Here is a 24,406-nt window from a genome sequence, read left to right on the forward strand (position 1 = left end):
TTTTTAATTTACAGTTAACTAAGTTAGTTAATTAATAGTAATTTTTTGTTAAAAAAAATTTTGCTATAATAATAATATTTTAATTAAAAAATATAATACTACTGTTTTACATAGTTTTACATTAATTATTAATATATATTATGATATGGATATTATTGAACCCGATGTTTATGCCAAACAAAAAAGTAATGCCCAACTAATAGCTATGCAATCAATTGATAGTCTAATCGATGCTAACTATAGGTAATTTGAAAAACTAATTGAAAAAAATATTTTTTTTAAATATGTTATTTTTGCAGATCATACGATCAGATTGTGGACATCGGTTGCGGTGACGGCGATATAACCAAACAATTACTCGGCAAACATATCCCGCATAAACATATACTGGCCATCGATGTCCTGCCCGATATGATAACCTATGCCCGCAATCATAATTCAGATGATACTATTGAATATCTAGTGCAAGATATTAGTGTCAAGTGGCCACTGATTACTAGCCAACGGCTACGGCAATTGGCCGGCAATGTTGACCTAATATTTTCAAACTTAGCACTTGAATATATGGCCGACAAATGGCAAATAGTCGAAACATTTGGCCAGTTGTTGTCCACGGGCGGCGTATTTCACGCCAATCTAGTTATTATGGAAGATATTAACAAACGATTGGCCAGTTATGGTCGGCCGCCGCCGAAACAACAATGGTATCAATCGCGTGAAAAACAATTAGACAATTGGCGTCAAAGTCTATCGGATAATCAGTTTCTGGTCAAACAGTTTGAGATTATTGATGTCTGTTGGCCGACGGATAGACAGAAAATGATTAGTTAGTATTTGAATTAAAATTTCAAAAAAAAAAATAAATAAATAATTATTATTTATAATTTTTTTTAATAGACTTTATGGGAATTATTATATCAAAATATCGGCAATTTTTCCAAAATACCGATGACTTTGAGTCGGAAAAAACTGATCACTTATGGGATACGGCTTTCGATGCGTTGGTCAACCCGACGGCCGACACACCCAACCCGAGGGCGTGGCAACAGTTTTTAGCCGACCCGACCGTTACGGTAGTCAATCGTTACCATCAATTGCTGAGAATAACTGCTGTTAAACAATAAATAATTTTTATTGTTTATTAATTAATTAATTAATTATAACTTTTTTTTACATTTAATTAGTAAATCAAAAAAATATTATGTTTATTTAGATAAAAAAAACAAATTAATACTAAAAAAAATTTTAATTAAATATTTTTATTTAATGTTTTAGATGTAATAGTATAAACAGTATATACAGTAGTATCAAGGTCATTATTGTTTTTTTTTTGAAAATTTATTTACTGTATATTAATTATTTTATTTTCTAATAAAATTTTTAATTAAATATTTTAAATACTAATTAATTTTTATTATTAAGATCTTGGAAATAATTTTTTAATTATTTAATTTTTTATTTACTAATAATTATTATAATTTTACTTTATATTATATTATAGAAAAACTAACTAATTATTTATTAATCTATAAATTGAAATAAATTAATTTAATTATTTTTTAATAACAGTCACTAAATTTCAAATCATATAACACCAGCGTCTTTGGCCAGTTAATAGAAAATGGTTGTCCTGTCGTCAAGCAGTTTGTCGGGTGAGTCAAACTCGGCTACCCGTCCGTCGCTTAGGACTAACACCCGATCGTAATCAAGGATTGTATTGATTCGGTGGGCAATCGTTAAGACAGTACACGACTTAAACTCTTGTCTAATAGTTTGCTGAATGAGTGCATCGGTCTCGACAGCGACGGCAGCCGTGGCCTCATCGAGGATAAGGATAGACGTGTGTCTGAGTAGAGCCCGAGCCAGACATACAAGTTGTTACACCTGACCGACACTCATGTTATCACCCGATTCAGTAATCGGATAGTCGAGACCGGCATCAGTCGACACTACAAACTCTTTGTTCTAATACTGACCAGAGATCGTCGTCGGAAAACTTCTCAAACGGATCCAAATTTGAGCGAATAGTTCCCGAAAACAGTACCGGTTCTTGTGGTATAATAGTCAACCGCGACCTCAGCTCGTGTAGACCTAATTGACTGATATCTATACCATCGATAACTATACGACCCATTGCTGGCTCAATAAGTCGAAACAATGCCAGTGTTAGCGATGACTTTCCCGCACCGGATTCAATTAAAATGGATTCAATTAAAAAAAAAAAATAATAATAGATTTGTAAAAAACAATATTTAAAAAAATAATATGTTTTTAATAAAACAATATTTTTTTATTAAAAAATAATAGGTTTGTAAAAAACAATATTTAAAAAAAAATAAAATAATAATAATCGCAAAACAATAATATAAAATATATGTTTGTATTTTTTGGTGCAATACTCTTATACAATAATAATTATAATAATAATCATAAAATTTTTTTGTTTTTTTTAGTTAGACTTTATGCCAATAATTATATTTAGAAATTTTTTGTGTATATTTTTCAACAAAAATTTAAAAAAAACTCCCAACGATTTTCAGACTAACTTTTTGATTTAAATTTAAATAAATAAATAAATAATTTTTATATATATATAATTTTAAATGTATTAATTGTTTATTATTTTTTATATATTTATATTACATTATATTATATACTAATTAGATAATAAATTTATAGTATATATTAGTTTAGATTTTATTGTTGTTGTTGTTATATTTATATAATTATTTTTAAAAAATATTAAAATAAACAATATTTTTTTTTTGTAAATTATTATAAGAGTTTTATTACAAAAACAAAATAAATAATAAATAAATAAAATATAATTATTAGATTAATTGAAATAAAAAACTGTTAATACATATTATATACAACTCGTATATTTTAATTAAAATAATCAATTAATATAAAAATTAATTTTTTAATTAAATATTAATTAATTAAAATTTCCATATTTGCTACAATTATTATTATTTTTAAAAAAATTTTATATTAATAATCGCCATTAAATTCAAAAAAAAGTTTAGTAGTATTTAAAGCTAATCTATTTAATACAACTAAATAATATAAATAATATTTTTAAATAATATTTTTTCAATAATAATGGATAGTATTGATCCTGAAATATATAGCAAAAAAAATAATATCCATTATTTATTTGCAATGGAGTCTATTAAACAATTAAACATTGATAATAGGTTAGCTAAAAAAAAAACTAAATTAATTAATTAATTAATTAATTTTATTATTTATTAAATTAAATTAACAGATCCTATAATTTGATTGTCGACTTGGGCTGCGGTGACGGCGGTATTACCAAACATTTGTTTGGCAAACATTTACCACATAAACGGTTGGTCGGTATCGATGTGGTCGACGATATGATAAGCTATGCCCGCAATCATAATATGGATGATACTATTGAATATGTTAAGCAAGACATGAGCATAGGTTGGCCAGAGATAGCTAGTCCACGGGTTCGGCAATTGGACGGTACGGTTGATCTACTTATATCTAACTTTGCTCTACAATATATGCCCGATAAGTGTCAAGTGATGAACACTTGTAGTCGCTTACTGTCCTCCACCACCACCACCACCACCACCAATACGGGCGGTATATTTCATGCAAATATCGCTATTCTGCCCGATCTTAACAAAAAATTGGTTACAACTAAAGGCCCGCCGAAACAATGGTATCCGACAATTGATAAACAAATCGCTGATTGGAAACAATCAATAATTGCTAATCAATTAGATATTAAACAACTAATGACTATTGATTACGATTGGACTATAGATAGGCAATCAATGATTGGTTTGTTATTTATTTATTTAAAACTTATTATTAGTATTATTATTAGTATTATTATTAGTATTATTATTAGTATTATTATTATTATTATTATTAGTATTATTATTAGTATTATTATTAGTATTATTATTATTATTATTATTAGTATTATTATTAGTATTATTATTAGTATTATTATTAGTATTATTATTAGTATTATTATTATTATTATTATTATTACCACTACTACTACTACTTTAGACTTTATGCCAGTAATCCAATCAAACTATCGGTCATTTTTTAAAAATCAATCGGACTTTGAGGCCGAACTCAATGACCACTTATCGGACACACTGTTCGATGCATTTGTCAACCCGACGGCTCCGGACCCGAAACCCAATGCTTGGCAACAGTTTATAGCCGACACTACCGTTACGGAAGTTGTCGTTCATTTTATTACCATAAGAGTAACGGCTGTTAAACAAAAACAAATTAATTAACTAATTAATTAACTAATTAATTAACTAATTAATTAACTAATTAATTAACTAATTAATTAACTAACTAACTAACTAATTAATTACTTATAAAAATAATAATAATAGAATTTTTTATTTTAAAAAAAAGTTTTAAATCAGATTATAAAAAAAACAATTATTTTATTATATAATTTTTTGAAATGTTTATAAAATAAAATCTTTTTTTTTGCTATTAATTTTAACCCTTGCTTTACTAAACCAAACTGTATAACTGTATAAAAAATAAAACTTTTTTTTTTATATTATATTATATTTTAAACTTAAAATAATTTATTAGTTTAGGTTTTATTGTTGTTGTTGTTTTTGTGGATATTGTTGTTATATTTATATAATTATTTTTAAAAAATATTAAAATAAATAATAATTTGTGTAAATTATTATGAGTTTTATTTAAAAAACAAAATAAATAATAATTAAATAAAATATAATTATTAGATTAATTGAAATAAAACAAACAAACAAAAATGTTTATGGCATTACATATTATATACAATTAATATAATAAATAATATAAAAATTAATTTTTAATTAAAAAAAAAATTATGATTAAATTGCCATATTTGCTACAATTATTTTTTTAAATGTTTATATTATTTACAGATATTAACTATTAATTAATTAATAAATTAATCATTTAATCACCATTAAATTAAACAGTTTAGTAGTACTTTAATCAAAACTAATCTATTTAATACAACATAATAATAATAATAATAATAATAATAATTATGGATAGTATTGATCCTGAAATATATAGTAAAAAAAATAATAGCCATTATATATTTGCAATGGAGTCTATTAAACAATTAAACATTGATAATAGGTTAGCTAAAAAAAACTAAACTAAACTAAAAAAAATATTAATTAATTAATTAATTTTTTTATTTATTAAATTAAATTAACAGATCCTATGATCTGATTGTCGACTTGGGCTGCGGTGACGGCGGTATTACCAAACATTTGTTTGGCAAACATTTACCTCATAAACGGTTGGTCGGTATCGATGTCGTCGACGATATGATAAGCTATGCCCTCAAGCATAATATGGATGATACTATTGAATATGTGGTGCAAGACATGAGCTTAGGTTGGCCAGAGATAACTAGTCCACGGGTTCGGCAATTGGACGGTACGGTTGATCTACTTATATCTAACTTTGCTCTACAATATATGCCCGATAAGTGTCAAGTGATGAACACTTGTAGTTGCTTACTGTCCTCCACCACCACCAGTACGGGCGGTATATAACATGCAAATATCGGTATTCTGGCCGATCTTAACAAAAAACTAGTGGTCAACAAAACTAGTGGCCAAACCAATCAATGGTATCCGACAATTGATAAACAAATCGCTGATTGGAAACAATCAATAATTGCTAATCAATTAGATATTAAACAACTATTGACTATTGATTACGATTGGACTATAGATAGGCAATCAATGATTGGTTTGTTATTTTTAGTTAATTAATTAATTATAATAATTATTTTTTTTAATAAAACTAAATTTCTATTATTATTAGTATTATTATTATTAGTATTATTATTATTAGTATTATTATTATTAGTATTATTATTATTAGTATTATTATTATTAGTATTATTATTATTAGTATTATTATTATTAGTATTATTATTATTAGTATTATTATTATTAGTATTATTATTATTAGTATTATTATTATTAGTATTATTATTATTAGTATTATTATTATTAGTATTATTATTATTAGTATTATTATTATTAGTATTATTATTATTAGTATTATTATTATTAGTATTATTATTATTAGTATTATTATTAGTATTATTATTATTAGTATTATTATTAGTATTATTATTAGTATTATTATTATTAGTATTATTATTATTAGTATTATTATTATTAGTATTATTATTATTAGTATTATTATTATTAGTATTATTATTATTAGTATTATTATTATTAGTATTATTATTATTAGTATTATTATTATTATTATTATTATTATTATTATTATTATTATTATTAGTATTATTATTATTAGTATTATTATTATTAGTATTATTATTATTAGTATTATTATTATTAGTATTATTATTATTAGTATTATTATTATTAGTATTATTATTATTAGTATTATTATTAGTATTATTATTAGTATTATTATTAGTATTATTATTATTAATATTATTAGTATTATTATTAGTATTATTATTAGTATTATTATTATTATTATTAGTATTATTATTATTATTATTATTATTATTATTATTATTATTATTATTACTACTACTACTACTTTAGAGTTTATGCCAGTAATCCAATCAAACTATCGGTCATTTTTCAAAAATCAATCGGACTTTGAGGCCGAACTCAATGACCACTTATCGGATACACTGTTCGATGCATTTGTCAATCCGACGGCTCCCGACCCGAACCTCAAGGCTTGGCAACAGTTTTTAGCCGACACTACCGTTACGGAAGTTGTCATTCATTTTATTACCTTAAGAGTAACGGCTGTTAAACAACAACAAAAAAGTCATAAAATTAAATGAAAAAATTTAAATGAAAAAATAAAATGAAAAAAAAAATTTAATAAAAAAAACAATTATTTTATTATATAATTTTAAATGTTTATATAAACTATAAATTTTTTTTTGCTGTAAAACATAATTATAATATAAATATATATTTTTTATATATATCTAAATCTAATAAACTTAACAAAGAAAGTGAAAATAAAAAAATTAAAGTTAAACTTAAAATTTAATGAAAAAATAATAATTTTTTAATTAATTTTTTTGTCATGATTAGTTTTTTATTTTAATAGCATTTCTCAACCCTAACTAAAAAAAAATTTTAATAAAAAAAATTACACACCAAACACTGAAAATAAAAGCAATTACTTTTATATAATTTTTTTTTTTAAAAATATTATATAATTATATTTTATTTAATAAAAAATAAATTTTAACAATTAGATATAACTTATAACTTAATATTATATACTGTATATATATATATATATTGTATTTATATAAATTTTATAAATGTATTTTTGTCCACAGATAGGTATTAGTATATTAAAGTTAAATATATTATTATTATTATTATTAACAAATAAAGTAATTTTTTAAAAAATTTCCAATGAATTTATATTATTATTATTATATTATTTTTTTCATTAGTCATTCAATTGAATTTAATTAATTTAATTGTATATATATAAATTAATTGTTATAATTAATTTATATAGCTATGTAAAGTTTTGCATATATATATATTTAAATATGAAATTACTTTATACTTACATGAGATATATAAAAATTTTTTTTTGTTTTAGTCATTATTATCTTATTGTTAATAATTTATCTGAATATATATATATACTGTGTATAAAAATATTTTGGAAATTTTTTTTAATATATAAAGTATTATATCAGCAATTTTTTTAATAATTATAGTTATTATTTTAGTAAAAGTAATTTAGTTTGCATTAGACCTTAATGTAAAAAAACTATAATTATATATATATTTATAATTTAATAATGTTTGTTTTTTGTAGTTGTTGTTGATTGAATTATTTAATTAATTAATTTAATTTAAAATTAGTGGATTAATTGTTGTAATTTTTTTTAGTATTATTATTAAATTAACAGCTAATTTTTATGTAATAAATTTTTATTTTTAAAACTTATTAATTATTTAATTTTTTTCAAACACATTATTATAATTATTAGTTAACTGAAATTAATTTTCATAATAATAATAATGTTTGAGAAAATATGTACTGATCAATTATGGGTAACCTATTTAAATGATAATAATTTTTTTTTTAAAAAAAAACTTTAATTATTTAATTATTTATTATTTTAAAAACATAAATAATAAAAATCATAATTTATTTTGCAATAGCAATATTTATATTAATATTTATATTTTAAACTTTGATTAATATATTATTATTTTTTTTTTGATTATCTAAAGGATCCGCAACTTTCATGGTATACAACAGCGCCTAATCTGAGCGCATGTATGGCCAGCACATGGTTTGTATGGATTCCCTGTTTATTCTTGTTGTTATACATACCGAAGCTGATGTGGAAATGTTGTCATAAAACTACTACTAATAATAATAATAAAACTACTATTCAATGGAATTTATACAATACTAGCCGATTATGTATATGTTTGATAAGCACTGGTATACTAATAGCGGAACTGGCGTTAAGTTTATGCCGTAAATATCAGTGGAACGATAGTCCCAGTACTGCATACATACTTGGGTTAGGCATACAAACTATGGCCAGATTACTACTATGTCTAGTGTTTAACATTCAACGTCTCTACGGTATTATCACTAGTGGACTGATTTGTTTATACCTATTGTTGGACACTATTTTCGGTAGTTTTTCTGTGGCCACCTATACTATCAATAGACATATGCTATACAACTATGAATTTATATTGTTTTGTCTAAACTATGGTCTGACTTGTCTATTGCTAATCTATTGTCAATTTGCTGATTGCAAGCCAATAGTCAATAATAATACTAATACTAATAATACAAATTCAATAACTAAGCGAAACATAATCAGCAATAAATATCCAGACATTATATGTCCCATAGAGAAGGCATCGTCTATATCGAGGCTAACCTATCAATGGATGACCGGTTTGCTTGTCATGAACTGGAAAAAGACTATCGACTTCCAGGATCTCTGGCCACTGACTTCCGGTTTAAGTGTTTTGCATAACTATAAGCATACGTTTCAAAGATATCTATTTAAACAACAAAAAACAACAACTCCTTGTATTAGTAGTAATATTGATCATAAAAATGCTAATAAAATGGTTACAAACGGTTTATCGGATATCAAAACAAAACAAAAGTTTTCATTTTTTAGTTTCAAATATGTCTATAATGTTAATAACAACAATAATAATGATAAAACTAAAAATATAACTACAAGTACTACTACTACTACTAAACATAATAATCGTATTAGTGTTTCATTGATAATATTGCATAAATTTAGTCTACAATTTCTATGGTTATGTCTAATATTGTTTTTATCGGTTGGCCTAAAATGTTGTCAACCATTAGTGGTCAAGTATGTAGTGTTTAATTATATGTTAATAATTATAAGTACATGTATATACTGTATATATTATAATAGTTATTAATAAAACTTATTACTGTATACAATTAGTATTCAAAAAAAATTTTTTACTAATTTTTTTGTACAAATTTTTTTTTTACAGATTGTTTATAACCTTTGAGGATATGGACGGTTATAAATGGCACGGATATATCTATACAGTACTACTGGTGCTCATGAATATACTATCCAGTCTATTGAATGCCTATTATATGCAAGCAATCAAATGTCTAGGTTTTTACAACAAAAAAAAATAAAATTATTTATTTTTATTTATTTATTTTTTGTTAATTAGTAGTATAACAATAATAGTATCTGTTTTTAGATTTTTTTTTTTAGATTATATTAAAATATTACAGAATAATAGAAATAAAACAGTATTATAAGTTAAATAATTTTTTAAAATTTTTTTTGTTAGCTATGAAAATCACATCATCGGTAATGTCGGCCGTCTATCGCAAGTCACTGGTGTTGAGTAACGGTGCCAAACGTCTGACCAGTTATGGCGACATAACTAACCTAATGGCTGTCGACTGTCAACGAGTTAATGGTTTAGTAGTATTAGTAGTTTAATAGATATTTACATAAGTTTTTCAATTACATATTTAATTAATTTATAGATTATGCCCAATGGGTGGCTTATATAATAGTAATACCCCTACAGATAATACTGGTGACTGGGCTATTGTTTACTGAGTTTAGTTATACAGCATTTGCCGGCTTAGCCGTTGTGGTCATACTATTAGGTGCCCAGTATTTTGTTATGAAAATCGGTATTAAAATCGATAGAAAAGAGTTAAAATATGCCGACAATAGACTTAATTTTATTAAAGAAATACTAAATGGCATCAAAATAATTAAAGTATTTATAAAAATAATTAGTTGTAATTAATTACTAATTTAATTATTATTAATTATTATTATTAATTTAATTATTATTATTAATTTAATTATTATTATTAATTTAATTATTATTATTAATGTAATTATTATTATTAATTTAATTATTATTATTAATTTAATTATTATTATTAATTTAATTATTATTATTAATTTAATTATTATTATTAATTTAATTATTATTAATAATTTAATTATTATTATTAATTTAAATATTATTATTAATTTAATTATTATTATTAATTTAATAATTTATTATTAATTTAATTATTATTATTAATTTAATTATTATTATTAATTTAATTATTATTATTAATTTAATAATTTATTATTAATTTAATTATTATTATTAATTTAATTATTATTATTAATTTAATTATTATTATTAATTTAATAATTTATTATTAATTTAATTATTATAATTATTATTTATAGCTCTACGCTTGGGAACAACCGTTTATGAATATAATAACCAAATTACGTGATAAGGAGTTACGTAAAGCCAAACACCTGTACTATGTGTTTGCCTTATTGTATGTCATGTCATACATGTGTCCATTGATATGTCATTTAGTTATATTCAGTCTATATTTGGGATTGAAATTTGCCAAACAATTAACGGCTGAGAAAATATTTTTTTCCATATCATTGATGTCAGTGTTTAGGGAAATCCTATCGAAGTTAACAAATATTTATTATACCGGTGGCGTAGTATGTATTATAAATTTATATATATATATATACAGTATATATATATATATATATATACGGTATATATATATATATATATATACAGTATATATATATATACAGTATATATAGTTAGTTATATATATACACATTAATACAAGTTAATTGATACAATAATAATTAAATATAAATAATTTTTGATTTAAATACTGAATAATAGTATTTTTTTTTTGTTTAACAAAAAAATTATTTATTTTCTCAATTTAGATGTACGTATCGTTCAATCGTTTCAATGAATTTCTCAATTTGGATGAACATAACAACTATGTGACCAATAATAAGGATAGCAATAATAATAATATAATTGATATAAATGGGGCAACACTTTCGTGGGACACACCTAACAGTGAAACCATTGGTGACAATAATGTTATAAATGACTATACATTAAATCAAATTGATTTGCATATCCGTGAGGGTATGTTTGTGGCCATAGTAGGCGATGTCGGTTCAGGTAAAAGTTCACTGTTGTCGGCCATTATCGGCGATATGGAACTGATTGAGGGGACAGTCAATGTTAGACCGGGTGTTAATATGGCATACGTTCCACAACAGGCATGGATACAGAATGCAACCATCAAACAGAATATTATGTTTGGAAAGCCGTTCGATGAGGAACTGTATGACCGGGTGATAGATAGCTGTGCTCTCAGACCTGACTTAAGACAACTGGCCGGCGGAGACCAGACAGAGATCGGTGAGAAAGGTGTTAATCTGAGTGGCGGTCAAAAACAAAGACTTAGTTTAGGCCGAGCCGTCTATTCCGGTGCCGATCTATACCTACTCGACGATCCACTTTCTGCTGGTAATTAAATTATACATTAGTTTTATAATTAATTAATTAATTTTTTATAAATAATTTGTAAATTTTTACAATTTTTAGTGGACAGTCATGTGGGCAAACATTTGATGACCGAAGTATTGGACTCGAAAACCGGTATTTTAGGTTCAAAAACCCGATTGTTGGTCACAAATCAATTGTTTATGTTAGCCGATTGCGATCTAATAGTTGTACTGAAAAATGGCAAAATTATATCTACCGGTACTTACGGACAGCTATTACGCGATAGTAATTATTTTCAACAATTAATTAAACAATATTTCAGTGAACGGGTCGATGATAATAATAATGATGATGAAGATAGTAAACGGAACGGTAGTTTGGAGACAACTGTTTTTAATAATAATAATAATAAAAAAAATATTATTCCCAATACTTATGATGGTGAAATTAGTATTGAACAAGTTAATAATAATAATAATAATAATGAACATGCACAATTAATTGATGAGGAGGGTGCCCAAAGTGGGCTAATAACTATGAAGGTATTATTTATATTATAATTATTTTATTGTTATTATTATTATTTATTTATTTATTTAATTATAATACAGATATTTATCAAATATGTCCGATCCATTAACATAATGTTTCTGTTGATTTGCCTACCGGTGCTCACATTGTACACGACTGTCAACTACGGTATGAACTTTTGGCTGGCCTACTGGTCCAAACAGGTTGCCACCGGTTTGGATACCCGTAGTTCACTATTTTATATGATAATATTTGGCGTATTGATACTTGGTCAGTTTATATTGCAAACAGTCTACCGATTTGTGTACGCCATAAGCATTATACGCACCTGTATCCGATTGCATCGTAAACTGTTGGCACGTGTTATGCACGCGCCCATGGAGTTTTTCGATACGACACCATTGGGTCGTCTATTGAATCGTTTCAATAAGGATATGTATCTGATTGACATACATTTGCCAGTTATGTTCAGGTAATTCAATTATATATAAATATTATATATACACATACATATATCAGATGGGGCTATAGGAGAGGTAGGGTAACGCCATCTTACACCCCCCACACCCCAGCAGAGATTTAGATTTTTGTAGGTTTTACCCCCCTGTCCTCCTAAAGTTAGTGTAAATCCAAAAAAGTTTGTATACTTTATATACAGTATATATTGTATATATATATACAGCACATAATATATTTTAGATTAAGTAATTAATTAATTAGTATAAATTAATTATTTAAAATTAAAAAAAAATTAATTAATTATATTATATTCAATAGTCTTGTATCAGAAAATTTTCTACAATTCATTGGTATTGTTGTGTCGATTTCAATATTGACGCCAATGTTTTTGATACCATTTGGTGTGACTGTTGTTGTCTACTATTTTCTACAGGTATTGTACTAAAACACATACACATACACATACACATACACATACACATACACATACACATACACATACACATACACATACACATACACATACACATACACATACACATACACATACACATACACATACACATACACATACACATACACATACACATACACATACACATACACATACACATACACATACACATACACATACACATACACATACACATACACATACACATACACATACACATACACATACACATACACATACACATACACATACACATACACATACACATACACATACACATACACATACACATACACATACACATACACATACACATACACATACACATACACATACACATACACATACACATACACATACACATACACATACACATACACATACACATACACATACACATACACATACACATACACATACACATACACATACACATACACATACACATACACATACACATACACATACACATACATACAAAAAATAGAAATTTAATTAATTAATTAATTTTTATTATCTATTTATTTAAATTTATTTATTTTTTTATCTAGAACATTTATATCAAAGCATCGTGTCAATTGAGACGGTATGCAAAAAAAATAAAACTTATAATAAACTAAATGTTAATAAACATAATACTAATAATTATTATTATTATTACAATTATTAATATACTAATTATATATTGATTGATATTTTATAGTTTAGAGTCTATCAGTCGATCGCCAATTAATTCACATTTAGAGGAAACACTTAACGGCTTATCCAGTATTAGGGCCTATGATTGTAGGGATAGGTTTATACGGGAATCGGATAATAGGATTGACAACAATTCAAAATGTTTGTATCCGTATATTGTGGCCAACAGTTGGCTATTAACGCGTCTACAAGTGCTAAGCAGTATACTTGTACTGTTTGCTGCCGTTTTTGGTGTTATCAATAAGGATAGGCTGACCGGTGCCGACATTGGACTGTCGCTGGCAAATGCCATAACATTGACCGGTATTTTGGAGTTATTTATCGATTCATTGGCTCAAACCCAAGCAAATCTGGTATCGTTTGAACGGATTGATGAATATTGCGGTCTGAATACAGAAGCCGACTGGCAATCGGCTACCAAATTGCCAGATAACTGGCCAGAAAAAGGTTGTGTCCGATTTGATGGATACGGTACTCGCTATAGACAGGGCTTGGATTTAGTTATCAAAGGCATAGATATTGATATAAAATCTGGAGAAATGGTAGGCAATAGTGTTAAAAAAAATTATAAGCAATAGGTATCACATATTATTTGCTATGAATCTAATATATATATAAATTAATAGATAGGTATTGTTGGCCGAACCGGTGCTGGAAAGTCATCGCTAACACTGGCATTGTTTAGGCTTATTGAGCCAACAATGGGTCGTATAGTTATCGATGGCATAGATATCAGTCAATTAGGTCTACACGAGTTGAGGTCGCGGCTGACTATTATACCACAAGAACCGGTACTGTTTTCGGGAACTATTCGCTCAAATTTGGATCCGTTTGACAAGTTTTCCGACGACGATCTCTGGTCAGTATTAGAACAGTCGCATCTCAAAGAGTTTGTAGTGTCGACTGATGCCGGTCTCGACCATCCGGTGACTGAATCGGGTGATAACATGAGTGTCGGTCAGCGACAACTTGTATGTCTGGCTCGGGCTCTACTCAGACATACGTCTATCCTTATCCTCGATGAGGCCACGGCTGCCGTCGATGTCGAGACCGATGCACTCATTCAGCAAACTATTAGACAAGAGTTTAAGTCGTGTACTGTCTTAACGATTGCCCACCGAATCAATACAATCCTTGATTACAATCGGGTGTTAGTCCTAAGCGACGGACGGGTAGCCGAGTTTGACTCACCCGACAAACTGCTTGACGACAGGACAACCATTTTCTATTCACTGGCCAAAGATGCCGGTGTTATATGAATTGAAATTATGATTTTTAGTATTAAAATATTATTAATAGTTATTTTTTTAGATATTATAATTACTTAAGTATATAAAAAAATTATTAAATATATATTTAAATAATATATTAAATTTTAAAAAATATTTATTAAATTTTAAACTTTTTTATAATATAAGTAATAAACTAACTATTATTTACAGTTAATTGTAAACTTTGAATTAAATTTGAAATAAATATAATAAAAAACTGTAATAAAATAATTAATATGTTTTTAACTATAATTTTTATGATTTGACTTTTAACAGTATAACAGATAGTACTTTAAATAAACTTTTTTTAAAAAAAATAATATAATTACTTTCATATAAACTTTTATTATTATATAATTATATTTTATTAAAAAATTAATTTTAACAATTAGATATATATATATATATTTGTGTGTATACTGTATATACTATATTTATATAAATTTTATAAATAAATTTTTATGTAATATTATTTTTTCACATATTAGTTAATATATTAGTTAAATATTTACTAATAATCTATTATTTTTATTATATATATATTTTTCAATATTATTACAATTATTTTAAAAGATTATAAAATATATATATATATATACTGTATATATTAATTGTTTATTGTATTAAATTTTAAATCATTGATAGAAATTCATGTCTAGTTTTATGATTATCTTTAAACTCTCCAAACATACAACTGGTTATAGTTTTGCCATTGATTTTCTGTACCCCACGAGAGCTCATACACATGTGTCTGGAAATACCAATAAAAATCAATAATTATATTCAAACTTATATATAATATGACACATACTTGGCCTCAACAACAACACCGACTCCTAAAGGACTGATAGCTTCAACCACTGCTTCGGCTATTTGTTTGGTCAGTCTTTCCTGAACTGTAAGACAATAAAAATCAATATTATTTTTATTACTATATCTATATCTATATCCATCCATACCTTGCAATCTTCGGGCAAACATTTCAACAATTCGGGCCAATTTGCTGAGTCCCAGCACCTTATGGTCGGGCAGATAACCGATAGACACTTTGCCATAGATGGGCACCAAATGGTGTTCACAATAGGAAAACATTTCAATATCTTTGACGACAACCATCTCATCGGTGTCTTCAGCAAACACGGCATCATTCAAGACATCATTGATTTTCAATTGATATCCATTAGTGAAATACAACAGTGCTTTCGCTGCCCTCTCCGGTGTCTTCAATAGACCCTCTCTTTCCGTGTCTTCGCCAATGGTTTCCAACAGATCTCTATAAATACGAGTCAATCGTTTCAATTGTGTATCATTTTTGTCGTCCAAACCATTGTTCGCACCGTTAGTTTTTTGCGATACTATACTATTTATAGTGAGATTTTTATCGATATCATAACCATTTTGTTTGACCACCACTTCATTGACCAAAACATTATTGTTATTATTATTATTTTGATTCAATTTATTAGAATTTTTATTCATATTTTTTTTAGTATATATATATATATTATGGATATTTTTTTAAAAAAAAACTAAAATATTTTTAATAAACTATTTTTTTTGTTTTACAAAAATGTTTTAACTGTTTTAACAAGTTTATATACAATACTAAAAATTTAGCTTAGTAATTGTTTTTTTTAAATATTATAGCTATTATTTTATAGTTGATTATAAATAATAATTTATTGCTAAAATATTTTATATGAATATCAAAAAAATTAATGAATAATTTATTGATCATAAGATTTTTTTATGTATATTATTATAAGTAATTTTATTTTAAATTTTAGTAAAAATGATAATTTTACATGAATTTTTAAAAAACATAAAAAAGCGTTAATATTAATATTATTATTATTATTATTATTATTATTATTATTATTATTAATATTATTATTATTATTATTATTATTATTAATATTATTATTATTATTATAATTATTATTATTATTAATATTATTATTAATATTATTATTATTATTAATAATATTATTAATATTATTATTATTATTATTAATATTATTATTATTATTAATATTATTATTATTAATATTATTATTAATATTATTATTATTATTATTAATATTATTAATATTATTAATATTATTATTATTATTAATAATATTATTAATATTATTATTAATATTAGTTTTATTATCTATTTTTTAAAAATTATTATTGTTAGTTTAGTTAAAATAATTATAGATTAATGCTCTAATATATTTATTTTAAAAAATAATTCAAAATTTTGTTTATTTTATCTATTGATAGAATAAAATATACAAATTAATATAACTGAATATGATTAATATAAATTAATAATTAATTTTCATATATATATATATATATATATATATATATATATATATACTTTATATAAACTTTTTTATTAAGTTCATAGATTTACAACAACAACAAAAAACAAACAAAATTAAATGATTATAATATAAATTGTAATTAATTATTACTGACTAAAAAAAATTAAATTTAATTAAAAATAAAAACTTTTAATAATAATAAAAATAATATATCAATACTTATAGATTATTTTATACTTTTGAATATATTTATTAGAAAAAAATAATAATTAAAAATTTTGTTTAATTTATCTATTGATAGAATAAAATATATCAATTATTATTATTATTATCATTATTAATTATCAACCAAAATAGGTGACAATATTTTTATCTGTTTCATACAATTTGATTTTATGTAATAAAATATTTGTAGGCAATCTCTGGGAAACGGCTTTCCATATGTAGACCACTATGTTTTCGGCAGTCGACACAATATTATTGTCAAAAAAATCGGGTATATCTCTATCGATGAGTTTATGATCAAACCGGTTGACTATAGTTTCATCCATCAGTTCCTTAAGATCATTGATATTCATTAGAAATCCGGTTACAGGATCTACTGTTCCCTTAATAGTCAACTCTATACGATAGTTATGGCCGTGAATTTGATTACATTTACCGAAAGTTTTCAAATTTGTTTGTTGATCCAGTAGTCGACTGTTCATACTATGGGCTGAACTAAACGTCTCGATACGGGTCAGGTATACAAACGATTTGTTTGTATTATTATTATTATTATTATTATTATTATTATTTAGCCATTCATTAGTCATTTTTTATTTTCTACTTTATATATATATATATAATAATTAATTTTTTTTGTTTTCTAAAAAAAACACTAATTAATTAATCAATAACAGCAACAACAAAAAATTATAAATAATAATAATAATAATAATTTTTTGTATAGAATTTTTTTTTATAAAAATAAATTTAAAAACAAATTTATTTTTTTATATATAGTATAAAACAAAATTATTTATTTTATATAATAATAATAATAAAAAACATTTTAGTTTATATAGATTTTTTTTTGTTGTTGATATTAAGCAATGTTCAAAATAAGCAATTAATTAATTTTATTCAAAAAAAAAAATATTTATTATATTGAATAACTAATATTTTTTTTTTGCTTGAATAAAATTATAATGCTTTTAATTCTAAGTATCATAATTAATAATTATAAATATTTATTATATTATTATATTAATTATATTGAACTATTATATTATTCAAATGAAATTTAAAAATTTCTAATGAATTGGCGTTTAATTTAATTAACTATTTACGTATTTAATTAAAATAAATGTACAAATAATTTAATTAAACAAAAAAAATTATTATTAATTTCTAATACTTTGTTTGAAATGTATAGTTAAATATAATTACAGCAATTTTTTTTTAAGTTTAATTAAAAATATATTTTATATTTGATGTATATATATATATATGTTTGTAATTTATATTGTATTTGTTGATAATTTTTAAATATATATATATATATATATATATTATTAAACAATAAAATGTTAAATATTTTTAGTTTATAAACTGTATGATAAACATGTAAATTTTTATACAATATATTTTTTTATATATAATTTGTATTTATATATTGTATATATAGTTATATATACTTATATAGTGTTATATATTTATATATTTTTATATATTATATATATATATATTTAATTTTTTTAAAACCATGATTAGACATTACTGTTATTTTTTTATAATAAATAGTTAGGATTAAAAAAATTTTTTTTAAAAATTAATTATAATAGCATTTTGCAAATAATCTTTTTTAGTAAATTTTTAGTAAATAAAAAACAAACTATTATTTCAAAAAAAAAAAATCAAAAAGTTCATAATTATAAAAAATTTTAAACAAACATATAAAAAGTTTTATGTATTTTAGTTTATTTTGTTTATAATTGTTAATTTTTTTTTTATAAAAAAATACAGATTAAAAAATATATTTATACAATAATTAAATATAAAAATAATAATATACTTTAGTTAGCATTATATTTTAAAAAAAACAAATATTTTTTATATTATTTATATTAATTACCTGTAAATTCTAGAAATTTTTTTTGTTGATAATATTTTTATGTCACTATTTAGTCATAGATAATATTTATTACTAACTTATTAATTATTAAAATAATTTATATATTATAATAAAAATTAAATAAATAAATAAACATTTTCTGACTAATCATTTAAAGTAATAAAACGTGTATTATTTAAGAAAATTATTTATAATAAGCAAACATTTTGCGTAAGTACTCGCAAAATAAATAAATAATTATTATTTTTGAACATTAAATTTCAATTCAAATACATGTATTTTTTTATTTAAAAAAATAATAATAATAAATCCTATAATTTTTTACATTATAATAATTATTATTAAAAAAAATATTTGTTACTTTAATAAATTTTTGATTTTATATTGTATTATATATTAATTATAATAATTTATTATTAATATTATTTTAAAAATTTATTGATTACATTCAAAGTAATTATTAATATATATATAAAAATATTTTCAATGAAAATAAAAATCTTATATAAACTCATGTTTTTTTTTATTTACAGTTAACTAATAGTTAATTTTTTTTGAATTTTTTTTGATGCTATAATAATAATAATTATTATTATTTTAATTAAAAATATAATACTACTGTATATTAAATTTTATTAATTAATTAATTATTAATATAATAATAATATGGATATTATTGAACCCGATGTTTATGCCAAACAAAAAAGTAATGCCCAACTAATAGCAATGCAATCAATTGATAGTCTAATCGATGCTAACTATAGGTAATTTGAAAAACTAATAAAAAAAATAAAATAATAATTATTATAATATTACTTTTTTTTACAGATCATACGATCAGATTGTGGACATCGGTTGCGGTGACGGCGATATAACCAAACAATTACTGGGCAAACATATCCCGCATAAACATATACTGGCCATCGATGTACTGCCCGATATGATAAGCTATGCCCGCCGTCATAATACCGATGATACTATTGAATATCTAGTACAAGATATGTCCGTCAAGTGGCCACTGATCAGTAGTCCACGACTGCGGCAATTGGCCGGCAATGTTGACCTAATATTTTCTAACTTAGCACTTGAATATATGGCCGACAAACGGCAAATAGTCGATACATTTGGCCAGTTGTTGTCCGCGGGCGGCGTATTTCACGCCAATATGGTTGTTATGGAAGATATTAACAAACGATTGGCCAGTTATGGTCAACAACCGCGCAAATGGTATCAATCGCGTGAAAAACAATTAGACAATTGGCGTCAAAGTCTACAATCGGATAATCAGTTTCTGGTCAAACAGTTTGAGATTATTGATGTCTGTTGGCCGACGGATAGACAGAAAATGATTAGTTAGTATTTGAATTTAATTTTTTTTTAAATAAAATATAATAAATAAATTATTATTGTTTATAATTTTATTCATAGATTTTATGTCAATTATTATATCAAAATATCGGCAATTTTTCCAGAATACCGATGACTTTGAGTCGGAAAAAACTGATCACTTATGGGATACGGCTTTCGATGCGTTGGTCAACCCGACGGCCGACAAACCCAACCCGAGGACGTGGCAGCAGTTTTTGGCCGATCCGACCGTTACGGAAGTCAATCGTTACCATCAATTGCTGAGAATAACAGCTATTAAACAATAAATAAATAAATTGTTTTTTTGTTAATTAATAAAAAAAAATTATAAATTAATATATTATAATAAAATAAAATAATAATTTATTAATTAATTCTACTAATTATTTTATAAGCAATTATTATTATTTTATTTAATTTGATTATAAATTTTTTTGTTGTTGTTATTGAATAAATACTATATACAGATATATCAATAAATAATAGTTTTTATTAATTCAATAATTTTTATTTATTATTATTAAATACTTGATTAATAATATCTGAGATTTTAATATAATATTAGTTAATTTTTAAAAAAAATTGTACTATTTTTTTAATGTATATTATTTCAATTCAATTATTATTATTTAAATAATAAAAATTAATTTATTATATTAAAAATTTCTATATAAAAAAATTAAATTTAATAAAATACTATTATTATTATTATTATTATTATTATTATTATTACTACTACTACTACTACTACTACTACTACTACTAATAATAATAATAATAATAATAATAATAATAATAATAATACTATAATTTAAACATTTCTATCAATATTATAGATAGTATAAAATAAATCAATTTGTTTATCAGTTAAATTCAATTCGTGTTTCAATTGATATAATGGACGCAAATCTTGTCTATCAGTTCCACGAAAATTATTCAAACCATCTAAACGTTTACCGCCAAACCCCTCGGGTATGTCCTCCACGGGTATCCAATCAACCAACTCGTGTCGCTTAATCAACAGTATCTGATCTTTGATATGTTTGGACATAAATGTCTTAATCAATCGGAAAACCGGTGCCAATAGCCAAGGTAGGTCAATGTTCARCCCTAGGCGCATACCCTGGGGATAGTAGTTCAACAATTCGACCCGAAATTTGGCCAACGACATATCAACATTGGCCATACCCGTACCGCTGCAATCGTTGGCCGTAATCCACCCCCGATTACCGGCACGGCGATCAAGTTTCTCGATTTGATGACCGAGAAACTGATGAAACAGTAGGGATAGTTCACCGATTTTCAGGTAGTTTCGATGGACAACCCATAGGACTAGTCTACCCTCGGTATCGGTACTATACTGTTCCGAACCGAATATTTCGAACAATTCCCTGGGATAGTGGCCATCCTGTCGGTCGTGTAGTCCGAACCCGTGTTTCCATTGCATGGCCCGTACCAGTCGATTGTAGGCTTCATCGTCATCGGCATCGGTATTATCGGTGGTGTCTATCGGTGATAGAAATCTTTCCAATTGCCAGTCCTCGGTCTCTACACGTTTGATATCAACCCTATGATACAGGTGTGGGTTGGCCTCCGATTCCCGTAGGAATCGGTTTCGCAATGTTTTCACTCGCAATAAGTTTTGTTCATTTAGTAAATCATTCATTATTTTTAAATTAAATTAAATTAATTAAAAAATAATAACTAAATTATTATATAATATAATAATAAATATATATATAATATTTTTTTGTAAAAAAATGGTTTTTTGTTGTTTTATTTTATTTATATATCTTATATTATTATTATTATTATTATTATTATTATAAATAACAACTATATCAACAACATAATATAACACACACATAAACTTAAATTATTAACTATATTATTATTATTATTATTTATACTAAATTAACAAGTTGGTTTTTTAATAACAAAAATTATCAATTTAATTATTATAAATAATATTTATTTATTTATTATTATTATTATTTTACATGTGCTTATCATAATCAACAACAACAACAAAAAAAAACTATCGGTGCTCACAAAGTTAAAAGCCATTGAAACACTATGAAAAGTTGAAAAAACCTAACCACCCCTTTACCCAATTGGTTTTCTCCAACAACAACAACAACAACAACAACAACTAAATAAATACCTACCTGTCCTGTTGTGTGTGTGAAATGGCAAACATACAGTAGATAAGTATAATACTAATAAACCCTATCTGTATAACCTGAGGGCTGCTGACCCCCCACACACACCCCTCCCCGAGGACCGGGAGGGTTGCCCAGTCAAACAACTCACACTACTTTCTAGATTTTCTAGAATATGTTGAACCAATCATTTACATACCTGTGCTCTCTATCTATCTATATATATATATATATATACTGTATATATCTTTCGGGCAAACCTGTCGTCTCACTATAATAGATATTAAAGTTTTATAAATTGCTCTCTCTCTCTCTCTCTCTCTCTCTCTCTCTCTCTCTCTCTCTCTCTCTCTCTCTTTGATTAAAAAAAAAACTTTCACCTAATCTAGAATTTAAATCAATTAACTAAATCATGATATTGATGCATTTAAAAGATAGTATGGCAATAAAATTAAAAATGCCAAAACCTTAAATACAGTTTATATATATATATATATATATATCATATAACAGGTATTTTCAAACATGAATTGATTTTGTTGTCTGTATTCAAGGCTAACAACATTTTACATCCCAAACGAAAATATATATATATTTTTACTTTTTTATAAATTTTTCTAAACTACTACTAAAATCTCTTTAAATATATTACTCTCTCTCTCTCTCTCTCTCTCTCTCTCTCTCTCTCTCTTTATCAATAAAAAACATTTTTTTTAAATATCATTTATTACAACAACAAAAATTGATTTAAAATTCTTCCACAAAAATTATTAAATAACTTTTTTACCAAAAAAAAACATTATGTTAATTATTATACCATTTATTAATTTTTTATTATTATTATTATTATTAGATTAATACAACACTACTATTAAATAACTTTTTTATTTTTAAAAAATACCAGTTATAGTAACATAAAATTTTAACAAACTTTCTCTATATATAAAAAAAAWTTTGTGTTTTAAATCTAAATAATTTATTTATTATTTTGTTGTTGAAAAAACTTGAATTATAATTGAATAAATTATATAATAAATAACTACAAAATTTATTAAAATTAAAGTCAAATTATTAATAATATTTCTTTTAAAATTAAAAATCACTGAAATTTATWTWTAT

The 24,406-nt window shown here is 24.0% G+C and overlaps 7 protein-coding genes across 7 annotated transcripts; 4 read left to right on the forward strand and 3 right to left on the reverse strand.

Annotated features, from left to right (window-relative positions):
• The first annotated feature begins 23 nt into the window (after positions 1–23).
• On the forward strand, positions 24–1,124 carry LOC128954167 (uncharacterized). The gene is made up of 3 exons (XM_054299736.1): positions 24–243; positions 300–826; positions 898–1,124. Exons 1-3 carry the CDS (start codon positions 146–148, stop codon positions 1,122–1,124), a joined length of 852 nt encoding a protein of 283 aa, XP_054155711.1. The 5' UTR covers positions 24–145.
• A 487-nt stretch (positions 1,125–1,611) lies between these two features.
• Positions 1,612–2,134, reverse strand: LOC128954168 (uncharacterized). The gene is made up of 2 exons (XM_054299737.1): positions 1,998–2,134; positions 1,612–1,846 (listed from the first exon to the last, which is right to left on the reverse strand). Exons 1-2 carry the CDS (start codon positions 2,132–2,134, stop codon positions 1,612–1,614), a joined length of 372 nt encoding a protein of 123 aa, XP_054155712.1.
• Positions 2,135–3,113: 979 nt separating this feature from the next.
• LOC128954225 (uncharacterized) lies at positions 3,114–4,303 on the forward strand. Its single transcript, XM_054299801.1, has 3 exons — positions 3,114–3,200; positions 3,272–3,819; positions 4,057–4,303. The coding sequence occupies exons 1-3, from the start codon at positions 3,166–3,168 to the stop codon at positions 4,293–4,295; spliced, it is 822 nt and encodes a 273-aa protein (XP_054155776.1). The 5' UTR covers positions 3,114–3,165; the 3' UTR covers positions 4,296–4,303.
• Positions 4,304–11,515: 7,212 nt separating this feature from the next.
• Positions 11,516–15,314, forward strand: LOC128954169 (ATP-binding cassette sub-family C member 2-like). Its single transcript, XM_054299739.1, has 5 exons — positions 11,516–11,933; positions 12,012–12,454; positions 12,524–12,915; positions 14,060–14,597; positions 14,682–15,314. The coding sequence occupies exons 1-5, from the start codon at positions 11,549–11,551 to the stop codon at positions 15,312–15,314; spliced, it is 2,391 nt and encodes a 796-aa protein (XP_054155714.1). The 5' UTR covers positions 11,516–11,548.
• A 642-nt stretch (positions 15,315–15,956) lies between these two features.
• On the reverse strand, positions 15,957–18,348 carry LOC128954170 (GTP cyclohydrolase 1-like). Its single transcript, XM_054299740.1, has 4 exons — positions 18,170–18,348; positions 16,286–16,686; positions 16,138–16,222; positions 15,957–16,077 (listed from the first exon to the last, which is right to left on the reverse strand). The coding sequence occupies exons 1-4, from the start codon at positions 18,346–18,348 to the stop codon at positions 15,957–15,959; spliced, it is 786 nt and encodes a 261-aa protein (XP_054155715.1).
• A 2,075-nt stretch (positions 18,349–20,423) lies between these two features.
• LOC128954171 (uncharacterized) lies at positions 20,424–21,412 on the forward strand. The gene is made up of 3 exons (XM_054299741.1): positions 20,424–20,521; positions 20,586–21,075; positions 21,230–21,412. Exons 1-3 carry the CDS (start codon positions 20,424–20,426, stop codon positions 21,410–21,412), a joined length of 771 nt encoding a protein of 256 aa, XP_054155716.1.
• A 598-nt stretch (positions 21,413–22,010) lies between these two features.
• LOC128954172 (motile sperm domain-containing protein 2-like) lies at positions 22,011–22,791 on the reverse strand. Its single transcript, XM_054299742.1, has 2 exons — positions 22,083–22,791; positions 22,011–22,039 (listed from the first exon to the last, which is right to left on the reverse strand). The coding sequence occupies exons 1-2, from the start codon at positions 22,789–22,791 to the stop codon at positions 22,011–22,013; spliced, it is 738 nt and encodes a 245-aa protein (XP_054155717.1).
• Between the last annotated feature and the right edge of the window lie 1,615 nt (positions 22,792–24,406).

Source organism: Oppia nitens, unplaced genomic scaffold (genome assembly GCF_028296485.1).
Source record: "Oppia nitens isolate AA-2021 unplaced genomic scaffold, nextdenovo-longstitch-racon4-pilon3 scaffold25_pilon_pilon_pilon, whole genome shotgun sequence".
NCBI lineage: Eukaryota > Metazoa > Arthropoda > Arachnida > Sarcoptiformes > Oppiidae > Oppia > Oppia nitens.